This window comes from Diadema antillarum, unplaced genomic scaffold (genome assembly GCF_040938485.1).
Source record: "Diadema antillarum isolate AM-2024a unplaced genomic scaffold, OU_Dant_1.0 scf00000075, whole genome shotgun sequence".
Lineage (NCBI taxonomy): Eukaryota > Metazoa > Echinodermata > Echinoidea > Diadematoida > Diadematidae > Diadema > Diadema antillarum.
The window spans coordinates 3288339-3312626 of record NW_027270964.1 but is presented as its reverse complement, the minus strand read 5'-3'; the positions used below and the strand labels follow the sequence as shown (position 1 = coordinate 3312626).

At 39.1% G+C, this 24288-nt stretch overlaps 1 protein-coding gene across 1 annotated transcript in view; it reads left to right on the top strand.

The window, feature by feature from the left end:
* The first annotated feature begins 1964 nt into the window (after window positions 1-1964).
* The window catches only part of LOC139717483 (uncharacterized), a 34832-nt gene continuing 12508 nt past the window's right edge, over window positions 1965-24288 (top strand). Inside the window, exons 1-6 of the mRNA XM_071628989.1 lie at window positions 1965-2031; window positions 3193-3537; window positions 7416-7691; window positions 8966-9100; window positions 11895-12065; window positions 12845-12997. Coding sequence (XP_071485090.1) covers window positions 1965-2031; window positions 3193-3537; window positions 7416-7691; window positions 8966-9100; window positions 11895-12065; window positions 12845-12997 — 1147 coding nt within the window. The remainder of the gene's footprint in view (window positions 2032-3192; window positions 3538-7415; window positions 7692-8965; window positions 9101-11894; window positions 12066-12844; window positions 12998-24288) is intronic.

The window sequence follows — 24288 nt, the reverse complement described above, 5'->3', positions numbered from 1 at the left end:
GTTCTTACTCTTATATTATAGATGCGTATAATTATATTAATATGTCCACACTGCAGATGGCTGTTTTCTCAGTCACAGAGCGGTACGTTTTGATACTGGATGTGACTATCAAATACAGATTTAATAATTGATACATCATGAACATGATTTGAAAAGAAAAAAAATGGTTATACGTTATTCTCAAGATACAAGTCACAACTGTATCTTGAAACTCGAAATCAACACGTTCTGAATGATGCCAGTTTTCGTTTTGTTTTTGCTTTTGATGTTGTTGACACCCTTGTTGTTTTTGCCGTGGGTGCTTGTGCTTGTATGCGTACGTGAGTGTGTGTGTGTGTGTGGGGGGGGGGGGGGACTGTGTATTTTGCTTATTTTTCGTGGTATCATCCTGCAACGACTATGTGCACTTAGTGTATAGTTTTCGATTTGTGCAAATTGTTAAAACCATCTTAGCGCGGGTTACTACAATACTTGGTGGATGTGAAGACTGTGTGTGGTATCTCCCCGGCTGGTATGTGACGCTGCGACTTGTCCGGCCTGCATGTGGGTGTACAAGTATGGAAGCAGGAGCCCGTCAAAAACACGGATATACGTCGCGTAGTAATTCGAATTGCTACGCGACGTAAATATTTACGTCGCGTAGTAATTCGAATTGCTACGCGACGTAATTCCGAATTACTGCTCAACGACTTAACGTCACGACATTAAATGAATTAGTGTCATGTTGTAATTCCCAATGCTACGCAACGTAAATAATTACGTCGCGTAGTAATTCCAATTACGACGCGACGCAAATAATTACGTAGTGTTGTAAATAAAACAACGCGACGTAATTCCGAATTACTGCTCAACGACTAACGCAGCGAATTAACGTAGCGACGTTAAATCAACCAATGAAATCGTTCGTTATTTGCTCATTGATGCATCACGGTGCACGTGCCAAAGGGCGAGACACTCATTTCCTACAGCATGTTTGTCAGTACAGCGTACTTGGTTAGCTGGTATACCTTGAATACATATATTTCTGATGCAATGTAGGCCCAATAATTTAGGTTATAAACATTTCATAGGATTGTACTGTCAACGAAATGGCATATGGCTCGCTGTATAGCAGGGAGGTGAAAAGGAACTTCCACCACCCTGCTGTATAGTGAGTTCCGGTTTTCACCAGCACGCAGTGAACGGATTGCATGCGCTTCACGACCTGTTTTTCACACGCTATTAGGAACGATCCCATTGGTTGATTTAACGTCGCTACGTTAATTCGCTGCGTTAGTCGTTGAGCAGTAATTCGGAATTACGTCGCGTTGTAATTATTTACAACACAGCGTAATTATTTGCGTCGCGTCTTAATTGGAATTACTACGCGACGTAATTATTTACGTTGTGTAGCAATGGGAATTACAACATGACACTAATTCATTTTATGTCGTGACGTTAAGTCGTTGAGCAGTAATTCGGAATTACGTCGCGTAGCAATTCGAATTACTACGCGACGTAAATGATTACGTCGCGTAGTAATTCGAATTACGACGCGACGTAATTATTTACGTCGCGTAGTAATTCGAATTGCTACGCGACGTATATCCATGTTTTTGACGGGCTCCTGCTTCCATATACAAGGCCACCCAGCTCACGGCAAGCGTGCAGCGCTCGCACGAGCCAGCAAAATCCGCAGAATTTCCAGTCATAAATCGGAACGACCGGCAATGAGAATAGAGATAACGATCGCAACGCTTCGTTGAGCCGCTGAATAGCCCTGAGAGGGTATTTCAGGTTTATCCCTCACAGGGTACTTGCTTGGACTGCTTATACAGGTACGGGTGTTCGCTCATTGTAAAACCAGGGAGGTGAGACAGAACAGAGTTATATTTACCTACATGTGCATGCACTTGAGTTTGCAAACAATATACAACTAAAAACCCCTTAAACTGCAGTAGATGTGCCAAAACTGTTGAGAAAAAATGGCGTTTAAGCTGGCATTCCTTCTGGGATGTTTGTTGGTCCTCTTTGCGGGAAGACGAGTCATGGGTAAGTTGTAGGACAGGGAGTATTTTCCCCTTTTTTTCTCTTTTTAAATAAAGATGGTGCCATTAAAGTTTGTGCAGTCTGCAGGAGGAAGTTGATCTCTATAAATATTCGTTTCCTCGTTCCTCATTGTTACATCAATGTCCCCTGTTATATGCGTTTCAAAACACTCAGGGCAACTGTTCAGTGTTTTCAGTGTTGTTCTGTGGACAGTGTATAAGATATTTTCAAGCTCATTATGCCTCCGAGAATACGTCTTTGCAATCAATATGCCTTCTTTTGAAATTGGAAAGATTTACGATTTACGCAACTACCTCAGGGCAGTATGTTCCTATCATGAACCACTGTTTTTCACTCCGGAGTGTGCATAACATGGTATAACAGGTACAAGTTGACTATTCGGTTTTTCATGCATGGCATAATACAGACGTAACTCGGTATAAAAGAAAAAGATGATTATAAGAACTGAACACACTTCATGTGAAATACAAATCATTCTTTTTCAAACTCGGCGAGATCCGTACAGTCTGGTTTGAGCAATATTCCTGTGATTTATTAGTTCATTCCTTATCTTGATTTTTGTACTGGTATAATTTCAGTTGGTCAAGAAAAACATATCCGTTCTCCGTATCATTCCACGCCTATGAATTCGAGAACCTAAGGTTTTACAAGCGTTATAGCTTTCATGTAGGCCCCATCATATTTCTGCTATTTCCCTGTGGCATCCTTATTATCATGATATTATGGCCATACATTTGTCTATCGAAAGGCATGGTTGTTTATATCTTTGTATTCTTACTTGTTGTTTTTCTGCCGATCATTTTGTAATTTCATCATCGAAAAAGTGTAAATATGAAATAAATTTGAATTGAACTGAACTGAAATAACAACGACATCCCTCACTATTTTCAGGTGTCAAAAGGACATTCAAAGAAGCACTTCATAACACAGTCCATGTATCAGTATTGTATTTAGGCCTAGTTGAATGATTTCTTAAGAGCCCAATGGTTGTAACGTAGTCAGAATGAGATTGATGTCTTCTTGAATCCGAATTTCTTACTCTAGGTGATGTCTCCTTGCTGAGTTAGTTCATCTTTACATTAGATACTTGATACAACTGTCCTATGTGTTTTTCCTTTGCTTAATGATATCTGTTCTGTCCAGGGGAACAAACCCACATCGTTGTACTTGCGCGAAGTTACCTTCTGACTAGCGGTCCACCTGGACGCTCCGTAGGATATCAGTGCTATCGCAAACTGGAAGAAAACGATGTATCCCTTGACTTCGGCCGTCTTGTGGAGACCACGTCTTCATCGGCACCTGACCTTCCGGCACCAGTTCCTCACTTCTATTATCCCAACAATAACGTTCTCAACATAACTTTTTCACAATCTTCACTTTCGTCACCTGCTGACTGGACTGGCGTATTTTACTGTCACGCTTCAAGACAGGGCACAGTGAGCGGAGATGAAGGCACCACGGTTTCTACATTTTTCCAGAATAATGATGGTAAATTTTTTTCCAAAGTGATCCCCCTCCCCCAGGATGTTGGATAATTCTGGCTCAAGGAATTTAGCGAAACTTAACAAGCAGGGGCGTAGGCAGGCGTAGCTGGGGTGGGAGTTATGCATCCCCCAGCTCACAATGGAGGTGACATGTATAATCACCCCCGAAAATGCAAATTATCCCTCATTATGGGAGGGGATTCCCCTTGCCGACACGTACAGTACCATTACTCGCTCCGTTGTTCCGCTCCCTTCCACGTAGGCCCTACTCTCCCCCAAGTTTTCTGTCCTAATCCTGAAAAAGGACCAACGCTATACTGTTTTTCATTGTGTGTTTGCAAGATAACGACGCTTGTTTGTGTCACTGTGTGTGTGTGTATGTGTGTTTGTGAAATGTGAGTGGGTGTTTGTATGTGTTTGTGTGTGCGTTTGAACCTACATTGCTAAAAATATATGCTTTGTCCAAATTGGATTATGTTTCATTGTCTGTATCAATGTGTTTAAAGTGGTGCCAAAGTGAGTAGTTTCAGAGATCAATAAGATTTGTCTAGAATTTATAATGGAATGAAAGAAATCGAACAAAAACAAAGTTACTGAGTATAGTTTGTTATCAGGATTATGGCAAAGGTGGTCTCAGAATGACAGATTTTGAAGTTGTTGTTTTTTGTTCTGTTTTTTTTTTTTGTTAAGACTCAAAGAACTATGTGAGTTAAACCGCTTCTATATGTGAGCAAAAATGGGATACATATTTTCTATCATATCTAGGACAGTACATATGGGGGAAATTTATTTGTGTGTATGCATGTGTGTGTATGTGTGTGGGTGTGTGTGTGTGTGTGTGTGTGTGTGTGTGTGTGTGTGTGTATGTGTTTCTGATTATGGTATAACGCTATCAAATATTAAAACACTGTTGTTTATTTCGAAATGTGAAGGGCATGGCAGGATATGAAGAATAGAGGAAATGTTAAAGGAGGAAAGATTAATCCAATCTTTTTTTAATATTAAGGATATTTATGTAAAAGAAAAAGCTTTTTATGAAGATTTGTATGGGAAACAAAACATTTCTATAGTGGAGCAAATTTTGGATAGATATCATGTAAGAGCGGCGGCGTTATCATGCTATAGGATTAGATATATAGCAAAAATATACTAAAAATTCGGGAAATACATGACGCAGTTTTAAAAACCGGGAAGTATAGGAGAATATACACACATTTTGTTCGGTTGATTAAGAGAATTACATTATTTGTTGAAAATCTTTGAATATATATGATATAACTATATATATATATATATATATATATATATATATATTTGTATATGATATCATATTTATATTTATATTCGTGTATATATTGTTTATTTTGAATATATATATATTTATTTATATCTATCAAGATGTGTCATCCAGAGAGGTGCATGAACTGTGTATAACAAATCTACGGCAACCATAGGCGTACACTTAACGAATTAAAGATGGTTAAAATGATTCTATATTTTCAACCAAAAAAATAAAACCAAACAAACAAAAAAAATCACATGTATTTTACTATGACCAAGAAGTGCAACGCTGTCATGGCTGTTGACAAAAGTCATGGAACTTCAGTAGGAATTAGTACATGAAGTTATTTATACAAGTTAGATTTTTTTTTTTTTTTTTGGTTTTGTCGAAAATAATAATACTCCCTTTGCAAGGAAATGGTAGAAAGATATAAACATTTATTTTGTGATTGCGTGTATGTTAAGCCTTTATGGCAGTAATTCTAGACAAGTATGAGTTGACAGACATTTGGATTGCAGAGCAGAAAGATATCCATATCTGTTGAATAGGAAATGACCTTTTTACCCCAAATATTGTAATACTATAATTTTTTGGGGAAATATTATATCATTTTCGAATTTAAAGGAGTTTGTAAGAATCTAATAGGATATCGGGATGAAGGAAAAGAAATTGCTTTAAAACGAAACAAATAAGGTTTATCAAGCTATTTGATGACATGGGAAAAGGTTATTTTTGAAATATAAGTGCCTTAGGACTTTTATTTTGATATATATGGTTATAATGGGCAACTTGGTAACTGATAATAAGGTGTTTCATCCGGACTGATGGCGGAATCGAGTGAGTGTGTGTATGTGTGGGGCTGTGTGTGAGTGAGTGTGTGGGTACAGTGTTGGTGTTAAACTGAGAGATTATGGCATCAAATACTGCAATGTGTGGATTTTTATGTTTCACTTTGAACCCAGAACGGATTGTTTATTGTGAATTTATGTGTGACAAATGAAGATGAAATGATAATAATGATAATAATAAGAATAAGAATAATAATGATAATAATAATAATAATAATAATAATAATAATAATAATAATAAAGATAATAATGATATAAATCTTTATTGAGCTAAATCCACTCTGTAGAGTGCTCAAAGCGCATATACATCTATTATTACCCCGGTGTCTGGATACCTGTATTTCTCTCCAGTTGTGACAGTGCTCACTCTCCACTCCCTCCTGGGGAGCATTCCAGCCAGTCGCCATTTTACAGGTGCCCACATGCTGATAAACCAATATTAACATTCTCATCCTATACCGGGTACCCATTTTTACTCCTGGGTGGAGAGCTTTGCGGGGCTCGAACCCACGAACCTAAATCACGCTCATGCCATTGCATGCGATTCAGAAACGTGCGCTCTCATCCACTCGGCCACGACACCTCCACAATATATTTGAAGGAAATTTAAAAGAAATTAAAGAAGTGATCGTCTCTCTTGGCCGCAAACCACCCCTCAGGTCTGAGGACTGGTCTACGCCACTGATAACAAGGCTATGACAATCGATTATTTGCACATCTTTTGTAGCTATACATTCAATGATAATCAAAACGGACATTTGTTAGGGATGTAATGACTTAAAGTTTATACAAAACAAATTGCGAAGTGACTAAAGACCATGAAACAGCTTTCTAATAAGCTGAGCTTTTATATTTAAAACCTTTTAAATTTGCTTAAGCAACATCTAGATGCATGTTTCAGTCACATGCGTCTTTCATCAACTAATGTCATTATACGAGAAAAGAGAGAGAAAAAAGGAGTATATTAGCAAACTAAATGGAAGACCAATACAGTGTGTACTGGTAAATAGGGTACCTATATCACAAATCGGTGCTTCAGAGCAGGAAGATATGTTTCAAATTCGCATGAAAACCCTAACGATCACAAACTGATAATGTAAAAGAAAGCATGATGTGGTCGATATTGAAATCAAGGGATCATTAGATATCATTATTCATTATGGCGGACTTTATTATTATTATGGCGGATATATCTATCATTGTTTCGACAACGACAGGTTTGGTTGTCCCTTTGCTGATGTTTGAATTGTGAAACATACGATAGAGACTTCAGGTGAAACGTACAATGTAATTTGTGTCACACATTGAATAATTTCATGAGTATCTATCATCCATCCAAGCATATGAATAAAACAGGATAACTCTTGCTATCAATTCTGTGAAATAAACATTATTTCTTACTTCCGTTTTTTTATATCGTACAACAAAGCAAGATTTTTCTGTCGACTTGCCGCAGCACAATTATTACATTCTGTGCCCACGCATGTTAACTATCCTGGCATTTCCTTCTAGTTTATTGTCCTATATCAACCCTTATATTTTCCACCTGTAAAAGAAAACATGTCTAACTTGCAAACTTCTTCAATATCGATATCAAATGCTTCAAAGTTTGAATGTAGTTAGAATCATGAAAGTGATGATGTTTTCATCAGTCCAACAAGAATAAAGGAGGTATGCAGGGGGAATGATTTCATAGTAAATAAACTTGTAGGCATAGCTATTCCTAATGGCATTTTGCCGTGTTGTCATTAGCTAAGTTCGTTCCCAGTGAAGGGGTGTTCACTCGTACCGTCAATGCTGGTGACTCTGGTGTGATCATCAACATGGACGTATTACACGGACCTTCGGATCAAGGAGGGGTCATCAACTGGCGCAAGAATGGTGGTCAGCCGATTGCTATCCAGAATGGGTTGACCGATTTCACATTCACGGGACCAATTCGTCCGTCTGACGGAGGTGTCTTCGAGGTTTACTACGAAAACGAGAGGAATACTGGAAAAGGTGGCCTGTTTCGCCTCATTGTCAGAGGTTAGACATGATAGACATAATTATCATTTGTATGATTATTATGTCCAGATTGCCGATTTAAAGTAATTTTATTACTCCGAAATGCATTTATTCTATTCTAATTTCAGAAAGTGCTCGCAAACGCACACACACAACAAAAAAAAAAAAACCAACAACAACAATTACGAAGAACAAAAAAAAAAAGTGATAGGAAAATGGTTTCACGATAAATTACTGTTTTCATCACTTGGAAAGAAAACAAATAGCAGGGTACCTTTCCATTCACACATTACAATAGTGTTAACTGTACAGTAGCCTGAATACAACTATTTGAATGAAACATTAAGTCTTTGTTACGTTACACATTGTTTATGTGAGTCTTAGTTCATAAAACAGGTGTTCATTATCAGTCTCATTATGGAACAGGGTTGCGCGACATTAGTCATTGCAGCACCAGTGCCATCATGATATTTATATCAAAGCATATGAGGCAAAAAAAAAAGTTAATTAAAGACAAGACACTAGGAATCGAGCATAGAAATGACAGAGATAAGGATGTATGGGGCAATTCCAGGGTTGGTAACGTATACCTAGTTGCTTTCATCACTAAATCATTATCTATTCACTTCGAGTCAAAATCATGTCAGACCTGTTTATTCTTCCCAGGTTTATGATACATGAAAGAATAAATTACAATAAAACGAATGCCACGGTTGCCTTGGTTACTTAAAGGGTCAGTTGGTGAATTACAAAAAATGATATATGAAAAAAAAGTCTAATGACAAAAAGTGCAAGTTATTGCAAGGAAAGTGTCCCATTCATTTTAATTACAGAATCATGACAAATGTTCTAATATTTTTTTCTTTAACTATAGGCCTACCCCAAAAGCATGTTTGGCACGGAGGAACTCCGCAGGTCATCTGACCCTTTATTTCTACATGACCTCTAGAATATCAACAACAAAAAATCAAAATATATTCATCTTTTCCCCTTTAACAAAAAAATACAAATATTTTTACTGAAATGAAAGACTTGTATGATTTCTGTTAATATTTCTTTTTATTAATGTCATTTCCTCCTATTATACTGCGGAAATGCCCATATAAACCTATTCTACTGATTCAAGGAAATGTCCGTAGTATCATGGCTTTCTTTGCTTGGTCGCTTATTGCTTTATTGCATCTGTTTTGTTTTGTTTTGTTTGTTTATTTGTGTGTATTTTGTGTAATTCTTTTTTTGCAATTTTTTTTTTCTTTTTTTTTTTTTGCCTCTGCATCTGTGATGTAACATGATAGGATGTCCCGCTGGCAAGTGGGGCCCACCACATTGTCTAGGAGTGTGTGATAAATGCTACAATGGCGGAATTTGTGACGACAAGACTGGTAACTGCATCTGCCCGAACAACTTCATGGGACCGAACTGCCTCGAAAGTAGGTTTGAGGGAATCTGATTTTGTGTTCCAGACGTAAAGTCCGCGTTATCTGCAGTGTTTGTGGTAGAATACTGTCCAAGAACTGTTTAATTGAATCGAACGAAATAAGCCGTCGTAGCAAAAGGGAACCAGTAATAAGAGCCAGCAGCTGCTCGATCTACTTAACCATATAATGCCCAAGGGGGGGGGGGGCACATTGTGCCCCCCCCCCACCAGATTTTCATTTGCCACTCCTTCGCCCTTGATCCGATTTCAACCAAATTTGGTGACTTTCCCTAAAATCTTATTGCGAACATTTTGATATATAATTCAGCTATATTTGATGTTGCTGGTTGCCATTGCAACCATAAACTGACAACCATGTCAGTCAGATTTTGCATCTTTTTTCTGTTCCCATTTCTTTTAACATCATTACAGTGTATGAAATGGATGTTTCTTAGCTGAAATTTGTTGAAGGAGCAAAATTTGGAGTAATTATGGTACTGGAAAGTTTTTCTTATTATTTCCTTTGTTTTTATGTGACAAATCCATAAAACAATAGATATAATAGAGATAATTGAAAACAAGAATATTTTCTAAAGATTGCCCTTTTAATTTGTGTTATTTTGATTCCTTCACCCAAGTTATGCCTCTAAATTAATTAGTTTATCATACTATCAATTCGTAATCACAAAATTCTACTATTATGCAAAAATGAAACGTCATAACTATACATGTACCCATCCCAAACATTTCATCTCAGGTCTCATAATGTATTTCTTTATTTTGATATGAATAGCGCCCCCATGTGGTGACCTTGGGAAATTTCAACCAAACAAATAATAACATTCCACTTGCTTATCATTTGTGGCAAATATGAAAATGATTGGTCTATAATAAGACATATATAATGGGATCATTTTTTAGCATATTTCCTATGTATTTCTTTATATTTTGGTAAATAGCGCCCTCCATGGGTGACCTTGAGAAAATTCAAAAGTACGGTCATGTAGAGTCACTGATCTCCCCCCTTACAGAGGGGAGATCAGTGTGTAGAGTACGAGTTACTCTACCCATGTGCCAAATATGACAATGATACATCAAATAATAAAAAAGTTGGGCCTGTGAGGGGTCAAAATAGCTTGGGCTTAATAGGGTTAAAGTTTAAGATCATATATAACTAAGATAGAGTTCTACAGATATTGTGCAGATCCTTACTGCGTATTTTAACAAAACAGTGATATGATGTCTGCAGTAATTTTTTGAAAGACAGATTAAAAGTATAAGTCTTCCTCGACACCAAAAAAAAGAAAAAAATGTTCTCTGAAATTAGTTTTTGTCTGTGTTTCATATGAATCGTTACATTGCAATAAAATTTTCAAAAAAAAATCTCTGTTTTTTTAACTAATATTCTTACCTTTCCCTGGAATCCAAACTGACAGGCTGAATTTATCTTAAATAAGATAGGCTCCGGAGTGGAGCTGAGTAACTAAAGGGCTTTTTACACTTGTGTTTCTTAACCCCGGACTTTCTCTGACCCAGGACTATCGTTAGTCCCGTACCAATTTTTTCAGCTTTTTACACTCGCCAATTAGTCCCGTACTATCTCTTGTCCGGGGCTAAGGAGAAAACTGACCTTTTTACACTCGTATTTCTTAGCCCCGGACTTTCCAAACCACATGAATATTCATAATTACGCTGTGTACTGTACACGTACACGCACGCACCGGCAGCACTTGATTACCTCGTTTCTGATTGGTCAGTGAGGGTCGGACTTCGTCTCCGTCGCTTAGCCCAGGATTATTTTTTCGTTCTGTTTACACTCACTTGCTTGGCACCGCAATTGCGGTGCTAACCCCTGCTATTTTGCAGGGCCAGATAGTACCGTACTATCGGTGGGGCTAGCCCACTTTGGCAAAAACGAGTGTAAACAGAAAGTGGGCTAAGGATAGTCCCGTACCAACGGTGGGGCTAAGGCCCCCCCCCCCCCTTAGCCCCACCGTTGGTCCGGGGCTAAGCAAAATTTTACAAGTGTAAAAAGCCCTTGCGACAACATGACACATTTCTACATAATTGGCAGTCTAAGATAAGAAACAATATATTTTGAATCAATTACAGGATCTTCAAAACGGATTTGTGTAAAAATACAGAATGGGCAGTCTAAGATAAGAAACAGTACATGTTGTAACAATAAAATATACGATCTTCAAAACGGATTTGTGTTTAGATTCATCCTTATCGCGTTCAGGCGAACTCTTTCAACATTTCGCTGTGCCAACCATGTATTGCCACGCAGGTGGAATTTGATGACGTAAACAAAAAAAAAAAACCCTCTGTATTGGGAATTGGGCGACTTTCAGCATAGGAAATCACTGATCTCTATGGAAAAGCAAGATCAATGTTAGAATTGAGCTGTTTGGCGACGATCTGCGCTGTCAAAGTGCCCTTCTAGTTTATAAATGATCGATGTAAACGTTTAATTTAATGAATCCAAGATCTTAACGGAACCTTGTTGAAATTACTTTTATCTCTGCGTTATTGTTGCCTCAGTTTTGTTTGTCACGCTTCTCTCTCTCTCTAATATTTTTATATTTAATAACTCATTTTATATGTTCAGTTTGATTTTCTTCAATGTCCATTCTTTGAGTGACGTATATGTGATATAACATATGTAACAATGTAATTATTGTCGTTGTCATTGTCGTTAACATTGCCATTGTCACACACACACACACACACACACACACACGTACACTCATTCTGCAGATGGTAACCCCCCCCCCCCCCCCTTAAGGATACTCTCCTTTTTATAGTTTGCAGATCTATAGGAGGAAATCGCTTTGGAGAGAGCTGTGAGTTCCGATGTACTTATGCAGAATCTGCTAATGATGACCCTCTGGCTTGCTCGCCGCATATGTTTTGCCTTCCTGACCCATACGGCTGCACTTGTGACGTCGGGGTTATGGGCTTGGCGTGTGATACTGGTAAGTCGAGAACTGTTGGAAAATTACGAATTCACGAACACAAGAGTCCATTAAAAATGAAGTGAAATATATAAATGAGTTGGCTACTGATGTGCAAGATTATGTGTCTATATCTTTCGGTAGTTGACAACATACTAGATCAGTAAAACGTTACGTGAAATGTCCATAAATAATTATTAACCTTGACTAGCATCATCAATGTCATCACGTTGACCATTCCCATTTGCACCATGAGTTATCCATAACGCTTTATCATTTTCCTGATACGACTAGCACATTTTTTATGTATATGTATGTATATATATATATATATATATATATAATTATATATATATATGTATATATATATATATATATATATATATATATATATCCCTAGTTGGCACCTTAGGGAGACATATTGGGGGGGAAGTGTCTTCATTAGGGAGACAACTGGTCATTAAGGAGACAATTTTCGTGTCTCCATTGCGTAAATTGCCATTGAACATGTATTTTAAAATTTGCATATAAAACAAATGGAAATGTCTTCCAAATGACCCATCTAGAAGTATATATATATATATGTATATATATATATATATATATATATATATATATATATATTATGATACATAATATGAATTATTATATTTCATATATCATATAAACATGTCCAGCAGGTTATGAAACATTTTGTGTGATTTTGACATCAACAAAGACATAATAGTTTTACCTAGGCCGATATACCCATATTGAACGTATCAACGTATCATGCGTATATATCGTTACGCACATCTTAGCATGTTACTCCGGTAAATTCGGGCCTGGATGCTCCCAAACGTGTCACTGTCAGGATCCCCCCTCCTGCAGTCGATTCACGGGAGAATGCTCCGATAGTTCCTCTCCAGATAGCAACCTCTGTGAAAGCGGCTGGTCGGGACAAAACTGCCAGAGTAAGTAAATACCAACCAGCTCACTAATGTCTATTTCAATGAGTATGGGATGATGATGCACAATGGCTTGACACTGTCAAACGCCCCATAGATTAGTACATAGTTTGAACGTAGAAGAGAGGCCCTGTAGAAGCATAGTGGTGATATGGATGAGACATGCAGCCTCTAAAACTTGGTTCGAATGCTGTGCACGTCGGCGTGTAAATCCCTGGACAACCAAATGTATCTCTTTTCACCCGAGGGAATGAATGACACTTGTCAATGCTTGTAGCATAGAGATATGGACTGTTTTCGCGGCATCATATTATCATGACATCGTATCGCGGCATCGTATCAAATTTGTTACTAAAGTTTCACATTATTTCAAAGGATACATGTCGATAGTTTCCATGAATTATTTTGTATAATGAAGGCATTGCAGCCTTTGGTCGCCTTTTCCAGTTACCGTAGGTACGTACAATAAATCATGAAAAATGATACAGCAGGCAGGGACATGATCAAAACAAATAATCTACATGACACATGAAAGGGATGAAAGACGTCCATTATGCGAGATCGTTTAGTATGCATGCAACTTGAGTTTGTGGGCGTTACCTGTCAAAAGCCTATTTGCCATGACATGCTTTTTCCTCCCTCGACCCTTCGTACTGAACTGTCTTTTATTTACTGCATTCACACTACATGGATTCTATTAGATATGGAATGCAGGTGCTTTTCATGCTTGATTTCCCTGTTTGCTGAAGAAACGACTGTTGCGACAAAGATTGTCGCCCCGTCATTGTCGTCTGGTGACAATCTTTGATGAGGGCTGGCGGCAAAGATTGTCGCCAGCCCTCGAAGCACATTTTGCTGGGTAATATCGTTCTTGACATAGTCATTGAAATACCAACACATAACTTACATGGCTACATCCATGCAAACATGCCATGTAAAAAGTCATGGTGAGGTTTCAAAGAAGTGTGTATGTGCGCGCGCACATGATAATTTAGCGCCCGTTTGTGCGTGCGTGTGTGCGTGCGTGCGTGTGTGATGGAGCGCTGTGCGTGTTGTGGGAATTGTGTCGCTTGAATGTTTCGTTCCTATTATCTCCTGCGTGCTTACGTAGACACACGAACGCTCGCACATAACACACATACGTAGGGCCTACGTAGCCCACGAACACCAAACCCCTCAGATATACACTCATGCAGACACAAAACTGCGCCCACAAACACGCATCACCACACACCCTTTGATATACACATACGCCACTATATACCCACGTACACACGTACGCATACAGGCACACGTATACACACAGACAAACAAACCACTACCACTATACAACCACCACACATGCAGTTTCTACATATATCATTATTATACTCCAAACACACACACACACACACACACACACACACACAGCTATACGCAAACGCATACACAAGTCCCTTATTGTACGCACCTACAAATCATACGCAGCACATACCATGCAGCCCCAACACACACACACACACACACACACACAAACACACACACACACCCACACATACGCATAACTTACCAGTCATACCCATCCACCAAAGCATAATACCGGAATTATGACGGGGCGACAATCTTTGACGCCAACTCCTATGGGGCGCCAAGTGTTCGCTTGAATATTCCGTCCAAATAGACACGAAATTACCTTAAAACTACAGAAATCATACACTGAAATCCATTTCGTTACAAAATGAACTTGTACAGACAATTTCGTAACAAAACAATTTCATTTTGTAACGAAATCTGGTTTAATTACAAAATTAGGAAGACAGTTATCCATTTTGTTACAAAATGAAACAACAAATTTTATTTCGTGTAAACAAAATCTCATTTTGTTACAAAAAAGACTTGTGCTTTTTCATTTTGTGACAGAATGACATGGCAAATATAATTTCGTAACAGAATCTTATTTTGTTCCAAAAAAAAAAAATCATTTCGTGTACGGAATTGAACTACAAAACAATTTCGTGCACGGAATGGTTCTACAAACTGCATTTCGTGTAGAGGGTCTAACAGAACTGAACTACACTCCCTTTTTGTGCACGGAATTGAACAACAAAAGTCATTTCCCTGTAAGGTACCATACGAAATGGATTGAGTTGCACACGAAGTGGATTTCGTTGCACACGGAATGCATTTCGTTCCATATCAAATGGATTTCGTACCATGCGAAACGGATTTCGTGTTACACAGAAAGGATTTCGTGTACGGAATGGCATTTTGTCAGTCTCTGCCGAGTAAGGGATATAAGAAGGACGCTGATTGGCCGCCTTGTTGATCCGAGTAATCTCCGCCCCATATTTTGCATATGCAACAATTTAGAGGTGAGTTTTTGTCCTAGTGTTTGTTGAGTTTTTTGATTGAACACGTTGTAGCTTATCTACGTGTGTGCGAGAACATCGTAGTTTGCGCGCTACCCACTCGTTTGTTTCCGTGTAAGCATTTTTACCGTAAAGTGTCTTCATCGTTCATCTTCCAAGCATCGTGTTTTCACCCTAGTTTTCCTCATCGTAGTTTTTTACTTCGATTTTTTTTTGCGGTGCAAGATGTTCTGTGTATTTTCTCTACGGTAGAATGCCATCGTTGATGATCTTCGTGTATTCATTACTAGTTTTCCACCTCTGTCTCATTTTTGTGTACAACTAGTGTCAAACGTAGCGTAGTTACAACTATCTTTAGAGCTAGTTAGTTAGGTCTGTGATGTCTGTATCGTTTGCTGATGTGTTTTATGAGCTGAGAGTGACTATGATGGGAGTGATATTCAGGGTTTTGCTGTGGTTGAGGCATGGGCGTAAATCCGGGGGGGGGGGTGGATGGGGGATATATCCCCCCCCACTTTTGAAGGAGGGGGATGGCCTGTACAAATACCCCCCCCCCCCTTAAATTCTCCCAAGAAAATGATGTAGGAACAAAAAACAAACAAAAAGAAATGTGGTGATATTGATTTCAGCATGATGGATTATTGCATAGCCTATAATCTAGGCGGAGAATGCAGTAATTGTCTTTGTAATTTGCTGTTAAGCTAAACGTTAGATGCAGCGAGATAATTGATTTTGCCAAGCGATACATCTGATGCGGCGAGACTACGAACAGTGAACGCATCTACCGCGTCCGCTAGGCGCCACGATCGGTGGCAGTTTTTTTTCCGTATAAGAAGACTGCCACCGATTCAAAAAAAAAAGAAAACAACGACAAACAACTGGATCATAGGGGGTGTATTCGCGCGCATCCACTGTACGTAGTCTCATCGCATCAGACCAGCTGCATCCCCACCTAGGTTATAGGCTACATACTGTAATGCATGAGCCATGACGTTCGCACGCTCGCCTCGTGACGAGAGCATACTGCTGAACAGTGCTAGCAGCGCTCGCGTACTTCTCTCGCACGCCAATGCATGTAGAGCAATATCGACCGTCATGCATGCTTCGGATGTTGAACTACATGTACTATAGTAGCCACACAACCAGATAGCAACCAGCTGCATGCAACCAGGGAGGTGCTCTTCCCACCTCCTTGATGCAACACAGTCTGTAGGGCCATGGACGTAGGCGTGAACGAGTGCACCATGTCGAGCGCGATACGACTCACGACGAGCTCCGCATGAGTTACCCAAAGATCTAGATAACAAACGAGTTCGTTAACAGCCTTGTACGAGTTTCATCAGTCGTAGGAATTGCAACACATTTACCCTCTCCATATTGGCAGTGATTTTGCTCAGTTAGTATAATTCGTTTGCCTCCAGAAAAAACAAAAGGAACGGGTGTCGATTCCCTTATTTTGCCATATGCAAGTACCTCCTTTAATCTAATGAACATTGCTTTAGATTAATGGTTCAGACCTATTAACCAGATTTCTTTTTGTTTTCATGGGAGATGTGCAAAAAACACAAGAAAGTTCACCTGTTAACAAACATACATCAATAGATTAATAAGACAAGTTTATTCGCAGCCAATTTTATTGATATGCAACATTCATCTCACGAACAGAAAAATTGATTCTTTTATCCCTAATCAAACAATCCCACAGAAAAGGCAAGACATTCTAACAGTTTGCCAGAATAGTACGAAAAGATTTTCACTTTTTTTTCAGTGAATAGGGTCTACTTGGAATTGAGTACTGAAACGGACATTTTACCTTACCAAATCATTTTCACACATTGGTAAGAATGTATAAAACCTGAAGTGTGCCGTGATCCTGAATGAATTTTACAACTGTATTTATGAGCCTGTAATGTTGTTCGAAAATAACGTTGCTTATCATGTCATTGTGCTTAGTAGGGGCCAGATATGAAGCCATTAACTTGACAGAGATGGAAAAAAGGTGAGCAAAATGAATAGAACTACTGTATCTCTACGAAAAGGAAGGGCTGAACTCATTTTGATTTCTGCAAATATGAATGGTGTTTAAATGGTAATAAAATGTACAAAAGAATCTTTAAGAAAAGATCTCAGGAAATTATTCAAATTGTCGGCATCATGATTATGCCCAATGATGTTTGAACTTTCAAAGGCTACAGTATGTTAACATCTGATAGACCTGAGATTCAGAAGTGCTCTGATATGTAGGCCTATGTTGCGAGATTTATAGTTAGTAAACGTTGGGTTGTCTTCAATAAAAGTACGGTTTGCTTAATCTATTCTTGTGAGGTAACTGAAGATAAAAGGTAATATTTCCTTCAATACGAGATGAACTTTCAAGTTTTCAATCTCCGCCTATACGGTCCTTATATAACCTTGCGTTTCTGATAATGTTTATTGTTTACTCTCCAAAGGATTGGGGTTAGACATAAAAGATAATATTCTATATGGTCGATTGGAATTACGGAACATAATTATGTTATTAGAGTCCACAAAGATTGTCATAGAGATACATGCGGAGAAAAAACTGTGCTTGTTTGTTTAACCTTGTTTGCTTTGTTACTGTTTTAAGTTAAGGTTTTTAACACATAATGTACAAAACTGATCTCGCAGAATAAATTTATTCAAGATTAGTGAATAAAACTATATTCACCTTTATCCAGCAATTTGTTCTCAATAGTGTTTTGATCAGAGGAAAACTAGTGTGTTAGTTGTCGCATGTCACAAGTTATCCCGGGTTACATGAAGAGCTGTCACTATACCTTGCCACTACAACTCGACTTCTGTGGAAACCGTTCTTCGTTATTCCGCCAAGACACCATTATATCCCCCCCCCCCGAAAAAAACAAAGCGCAAACCGAGCGCCTTAAAAGTTCAATCGTGTGCAGTGGATGAAGTTGGGGGAGACAAATCATTTTGTCCCCAAAGCAATTCCCGAGGTGAGGACAAATCTCGAACTTTCTTTATGGAAAATTGGACAACTACCGCCAGAATTATGCACCGGATCGCTGAATTGCAATCATGAATATGCAAAAGCTACTGGGTCCCTTTCGATAGACTTTGTATATACACTTTTGAGATTGACGTTTTATTTCCTTATATTTATCGAAGAGTGTGCAGCAGATCTTTCACTTACAAAAGCTCCCTCATATGCAGAGGCGTCGATGGAGGGGGAGGGTGATGGTTCCCCCATAAAGGTATTGGGGACAAACAGATCATTTTGCTCCTCCTCGTAACTCCCGAGATGTGGAAATGTTCTTACTTTTTTGATAGAAGACTGTCTAAATATTTCACCCAAAGATGGCTGAATTTCAATTCTGAAAATACAAAATCTCCCTCGCGTAAAATAGGGATAGGCCTAACCCCTCCCATACCCTCCCCGTTCAATCATTTCTACTTAATACACATCCAAAGTGTGCACCAGGTCTGTTACTTCAATTTAAAGAAATGCGAATGTTCCTTGGGTGGGAGGAGATATCTAGATACTTTCAATTAACGGAGGATCCCCCCACCCCTAAAAAAATAGTATACACTTCTGGGATTGAAATTTCCCCAGATTACATCATAAATGTGTTTACGAGATATTTGTTGCTGCCAGTAATTGCCAGCAGTTGCGCCCGGTGCGCCCCCATCCCTTAATTTCCAAAGCGAAAAAAGTACAGCTTCAAACGACAGTTTTTGGACTGTAAAATGTCAAAATGTTCAAGCTCGCTCGCTTCGCTCGCTCGCATTGAATCGTCATGCCACTCTCCTGATGTTGCTGCCGGGTAATTGCCAGCAGTTGCGACCGGTGCGCCCCCTTATTTTTCAAAGCGAAAAAATATAGCTACAAACGGCAGTTTTTGGACTGTAAGATGTCAAAATTTTCAAGCTCGCTCGCATCAGGGAGGTGGGAAGAGAAACACCTCCCTGCTCGCATTTAATCGTTATGCCAGTTATTCTCCTGATGTTTCTGCCGGGTAATTGCCAGCAGTTGCGCCCGGTGCTCCCCACCCCCTTAATTTCGTAAGCGAAAAAAGTACAGCTACAAACGGCAGTTTTTGGACTCTAAAATGTCAAAATTTTCAAGCTCGCTCGCTTCGCTCGCTCGCATTTAATCGTCATGCCATTCTCCTGATGTTGCTGCCGGGTAATTACCAGCAGTTGCGCCCGGTGCGCCCCCTCCCCTTATTTTTCAAAGCGAAAAAGATATAGCTACAAACGGCAGTTTTGGGACTGTGAAATGTCAAAATGTTTAAGCTCGCTCGCATTTAATCGTTATGTCATTCTCCTGATGTTGCTGCCAACAATTGTCAGCAGTTGCGCCCGGTGCGCCCCCACCCCCCCCCCCCCTTAATTTCCTAAGCGAAAAAAATATAGCTACAAACTGCCGTTTTGGGAGTGTACAATGTCAACATTTTCAAGCTCGCTTGCTTCGCTCGCTCGCATTTAATCGCTATAATATTCTCCTGATCAGTGTTGCTGCCGGGTAATTGCCAGCAGTTGCGCCCGGTGCCCCCCCCCCCCCTTAATTTTCAAAGCGAAAAAATGTAGCTACAAACGGCAGTTTTGGGACTGTAAAATGTCAAAATTTTCAAGCTCGCTCGCTTTGCTCGCTTGCATTTAATCGTTATGTCATTCTCCTGATGTTGCTGCCAGTATTAAATTGCTAGCAAATGCGCCTGGTGCGCCCCCCCCCCCTTAATTTCCAAAAAATATATATACAGTGTATATAGCTACAAACGGCCACTTTTGGACTGTACAATGTCAAAATTCATGATCGCGCTCATGATCTTCAGTGTAAGAATTAAGGCAAGAAGTTTCTCTAAATGATACCATTTTATAGGCAAAATTATTCAATAATAATTTACATAAAATGTACTGCTACCTTAAACATGTCGGACTGTTTCAAGTCGATAGAACACGCCAAAAAATAAATCAAGTTGCACCATTTACAACATCAATATGCAAAAGTTCTCACTGTGGGAGGGGGAAACCCCCCTCCCACACCCTCCCCCCTCGCTCGCATCGCTCCCTCGCATCTAACCGCTCCCCCTAAGATCAAATCCTGGCTACGCCAGTGATAGGCCCCACTATTTAGGCCTTCACATAGTCCATGGGCCAAGACCCGAAAAATGGGTTGTTGGTACCATCTAAGGTGGCACAATCTTTTTGGTGTCAGTTTGTTTGTCGGCCATAGATATGCTTATCAAGCTATGATAGCATTTCCAAATGAGTAGCTTAGTCATAATAAATGATTTTTTAACCAATTTGGTCTTGTTTTTATATCCCTATACTTCTGAATCGAAACTAACCGCTATACAAAGAAGAGCACTGTCTTTTGTATGTCCACAGGTGTTCTGTTGTAAACGCGGTGCGCTTAGTCTTTATTCAAGGCAGCGAAGGGAATATCCAAAGGGTTATGATGTCCACAGCTGTGACGCGGTGCGCTTAAATAGTCTTTATCTAGACCAATGTACCGTTATCATATCTAAAGTTTTTCATAAAAGGGATTATCTATACTGTTTTTATACTACCCTATCGACAAATACATCAGTTTGAAACAAAAATCACTCTGTTCATTTACAATATTATTCATTATAATGTATCGTAGTGTACCGGTACATCGTTTTTGCATTATCTTATATCGTTGGATGGAAATAAAACGACATTGGCGTGGTATTAGCGTTTTCACCATAGCGTTTTCGCCGGAAAATGATAAATAATTGAAAAATACTGTAAAATTCACGAGAAATTGCTTTTTGTTGTTGTTGTTGTTTTTAGATAAAAGGATATACATTGTATCATACGCATTGGATATTCCCTTCGCCGTCTAGAATAAAGACTAAGCGCTGTGGACATCATAACCTTTGGATATTCCCTTCGCTGCCTTGAATAAAGACTAAGCGCACCGCGTTTACAACAGAACACCTGTGAACATACCATAGAGCTGCATTTTACAGCTCTATGAAACATACAGAAGACAGTGCTCTTCTTTGTATAGCGATTAGTTTCGATTCAGAAGTATAGGGATATAACAACGAGACCAAAGTGGTTAAAAATTCATTTATTATGACTAAGCTACTCATTTGGAAATGCTATCATAGCTTGATAAGCATATCTATGCCCGACAAACAAAATGACACCAAAAAGGTTTTGCCACCTCAGATGGTACCAATATCTGGCCTGGCCCATGGACTAACAGTGATGTCGCACAGGCGGAGCAAGAGCTGAAATACCACGATGTAGTCATTCAATTATCTATGAATATTTCTTTTTCTTACTTGTTTTTTTATAGGAAAAAAATCCCAATTTCACCAAAAGTGTGCACCAGATCGCTGAATTTGAGGTCTGAAAATGCCAAATTTTCCTCGTGTGGGAGGGGGATACCCCCCTCCCACACCCTCCCCCGCTAGGCCGCTCCGCTCCCTCGCACAGATATTCAAACTCAAAGTCCCTCCCCTACCCCCCCCCCCATCATTAAAACGGAACGATGCCCCTGTGATGATTGCTTTACTGACTTAAATCAAGAAAATTGAAGAATACAATTAATAGCTACAGCAAAATATCTCCTATACGTTATTCAAGAAATGGATATCCTTATTAGCATTTTATTGAATTTATTTGGGCATTATTCAGGGCTGCGCTATACGTTTTTGAAAGGGGGTGCAAAATCGCCTGTCAGTCAAGAAGAAAGAACATCAAAAGACAAGAGAAACAACAACAAAAAAGTCTTCATACTTTTAAGGTCTGATTTTCCGCCGAAAGTCGGCTGACAAGAAAAAACAAACAAACAAAAACAAGAACAAAAAGTCGTCATATTTTTGCTGCCACTTCCCTCCCACTTTGCATGGAAAAGAGTGGGACATTTGATCCCTGTAAAGTGTGTGTGTGGGGGGGGGGGGGAAGCTACCCCCTTCCCCCCCCCCCCCCCCCCCCCGGGCTGCGCCGGTCCGGTTATAGGCTTGTAATCGTGGTGATGGTGACTATCGCCAATCATCCCCCCCACTCCTCAGTACGGATTTACGCCGTTGGGTTGAGGTGATGGCAAGATGCAATTTATTTCGTGTAACCATGCATGACGTTGATGATGGCGAGTAAAACTACGACACGAGTAGCCTAGCCTAGGCCAATGACGAGAGTGACACTGAACTAAGAAACGGGGGCTGATGCTCGCTCGTGCACGGGAGTGGTCTAGACTACAGAGACCTGCATTATTTATATTTTTTTTCCTTTTCTTATTCACTCGGGTATAGACTAGTGCTACCAAAATTCGTGTCTCTGAAGAAACTCAACCAAAAGCTTGACAACAAGTTTGCATCAGGTCTATTCTGTAGTAAATATTAGATCTAAATGGCGATGCCAATTTAGTTTTCATTTAGAACTCGATGAAATCCATTTTCTTTGCTGATAAATTATTGAGAACTGTACCTAAATTCTGATGTGCTGCATTCACCATTGTAATAAAAAAGAGCCTGCTGATCAGGTATTTTATTCTATCCTTTTCATTTCCTCCCTATCCTTTTGTTTCCTTCCTGTCACTTTCTTCATTGACCTAGCTGGATGGAAAAAAAAAATCCCATCTTGCCATGTTAAGACAGAACACATACCATCATGAAATATCATGACATTGAAATAATAATAAAAAATATATAAGTGACCAAAATACTTGTTTGTGAAAATAAATAACAAATGAAAGGTGATTTCTTATGGAGCAGTTCTTTCAAATGTCAAGCAGCTTCGATAATGAAGCAAGTGAAATCTGAAAACTATCCTGGCAACAAGTTGATATTGATAGGAGTTCTGACAAAAACTGTCACACCACTTGATGTTTGAATTTGTCTTTTTTATTGGATGAGGTTATAAAACTATAAATGCCACCGATAAAATAACAATCCTCTCAATTTGAACAAGAACAGTAGGGTGGTACACTGGTACGACTCAGTAAACAGCTGATTATTTATGCTTCGTATCCATGGGCAACTCAGTTCTGTGGGGCAACTGCGGGGTAACTGCAAGAAGGCGCAGGAAATTAGACTTGAGTCAAGAAACATTATAAATATTATTTTTTTATTTAATTTTTTTTCTTTGACTAAAAAAAACCCAAAATATTTCATATTACGCTTCTAAAATATATAATGAATATATGAAGTCTTTTTATCGTGATTTTATGAAGAATTAGAATTATTATAAAAAATATAAATACTAGACGGGCTGAACAAGGAAGTCTAATTTCACCCCAAGAATTTGCAGCACACCGCACCTCGGGTGCATTCCTAGCGTTCTTGCCGCACTCTCACCTAGTTAGCCATGTGCAAGCCAGTCACATGTTCACAGTACACACGTTGTAGCCAGTTCACCGATCTCATTCCTGATCTCGTGCGTGTAGATAATTCTCTCAAAACTAAGCCAGACATGATTTTGGAACATACATTACAGTGTCAAGACCTGTTCAGTGGACTTTGAATTCGCTATTTGTCTGTTTTAGCTCTTGAATGTACGACTTCGAACGTCCGATTTGTTTTTTACCACACCACATGGAGCTGCATGTTTTTTCAGCCCCATGCTTCTCCACACACGTACGTCACACACACAAGCCATCGCGATGAAAGTTTGAGCGATAGTGATAACATGTGCGGAGCAGACATGCGGATTTCAGCACAGGGTAAATGAGTAGTTGAACGTATCACGATTGTAAAACAAATCTTTTTCTATGTCTCTGCAAATTTGAATTAGGTTATCTAAGCATAGATAGATTATGATGCATTACAAAATAGATTAGCCATAGCAAGAACTTGCTTACATGAGAGTTATTAGATAACGTTGCAAAATAAACCCCCCATCATTGAATGGAATATTCCAGAGCTATCTAGGGGGCTCGAGGACATTATGGACACGTCGATTCGCAAGTGGGTAAGATGCGATTACAGATGG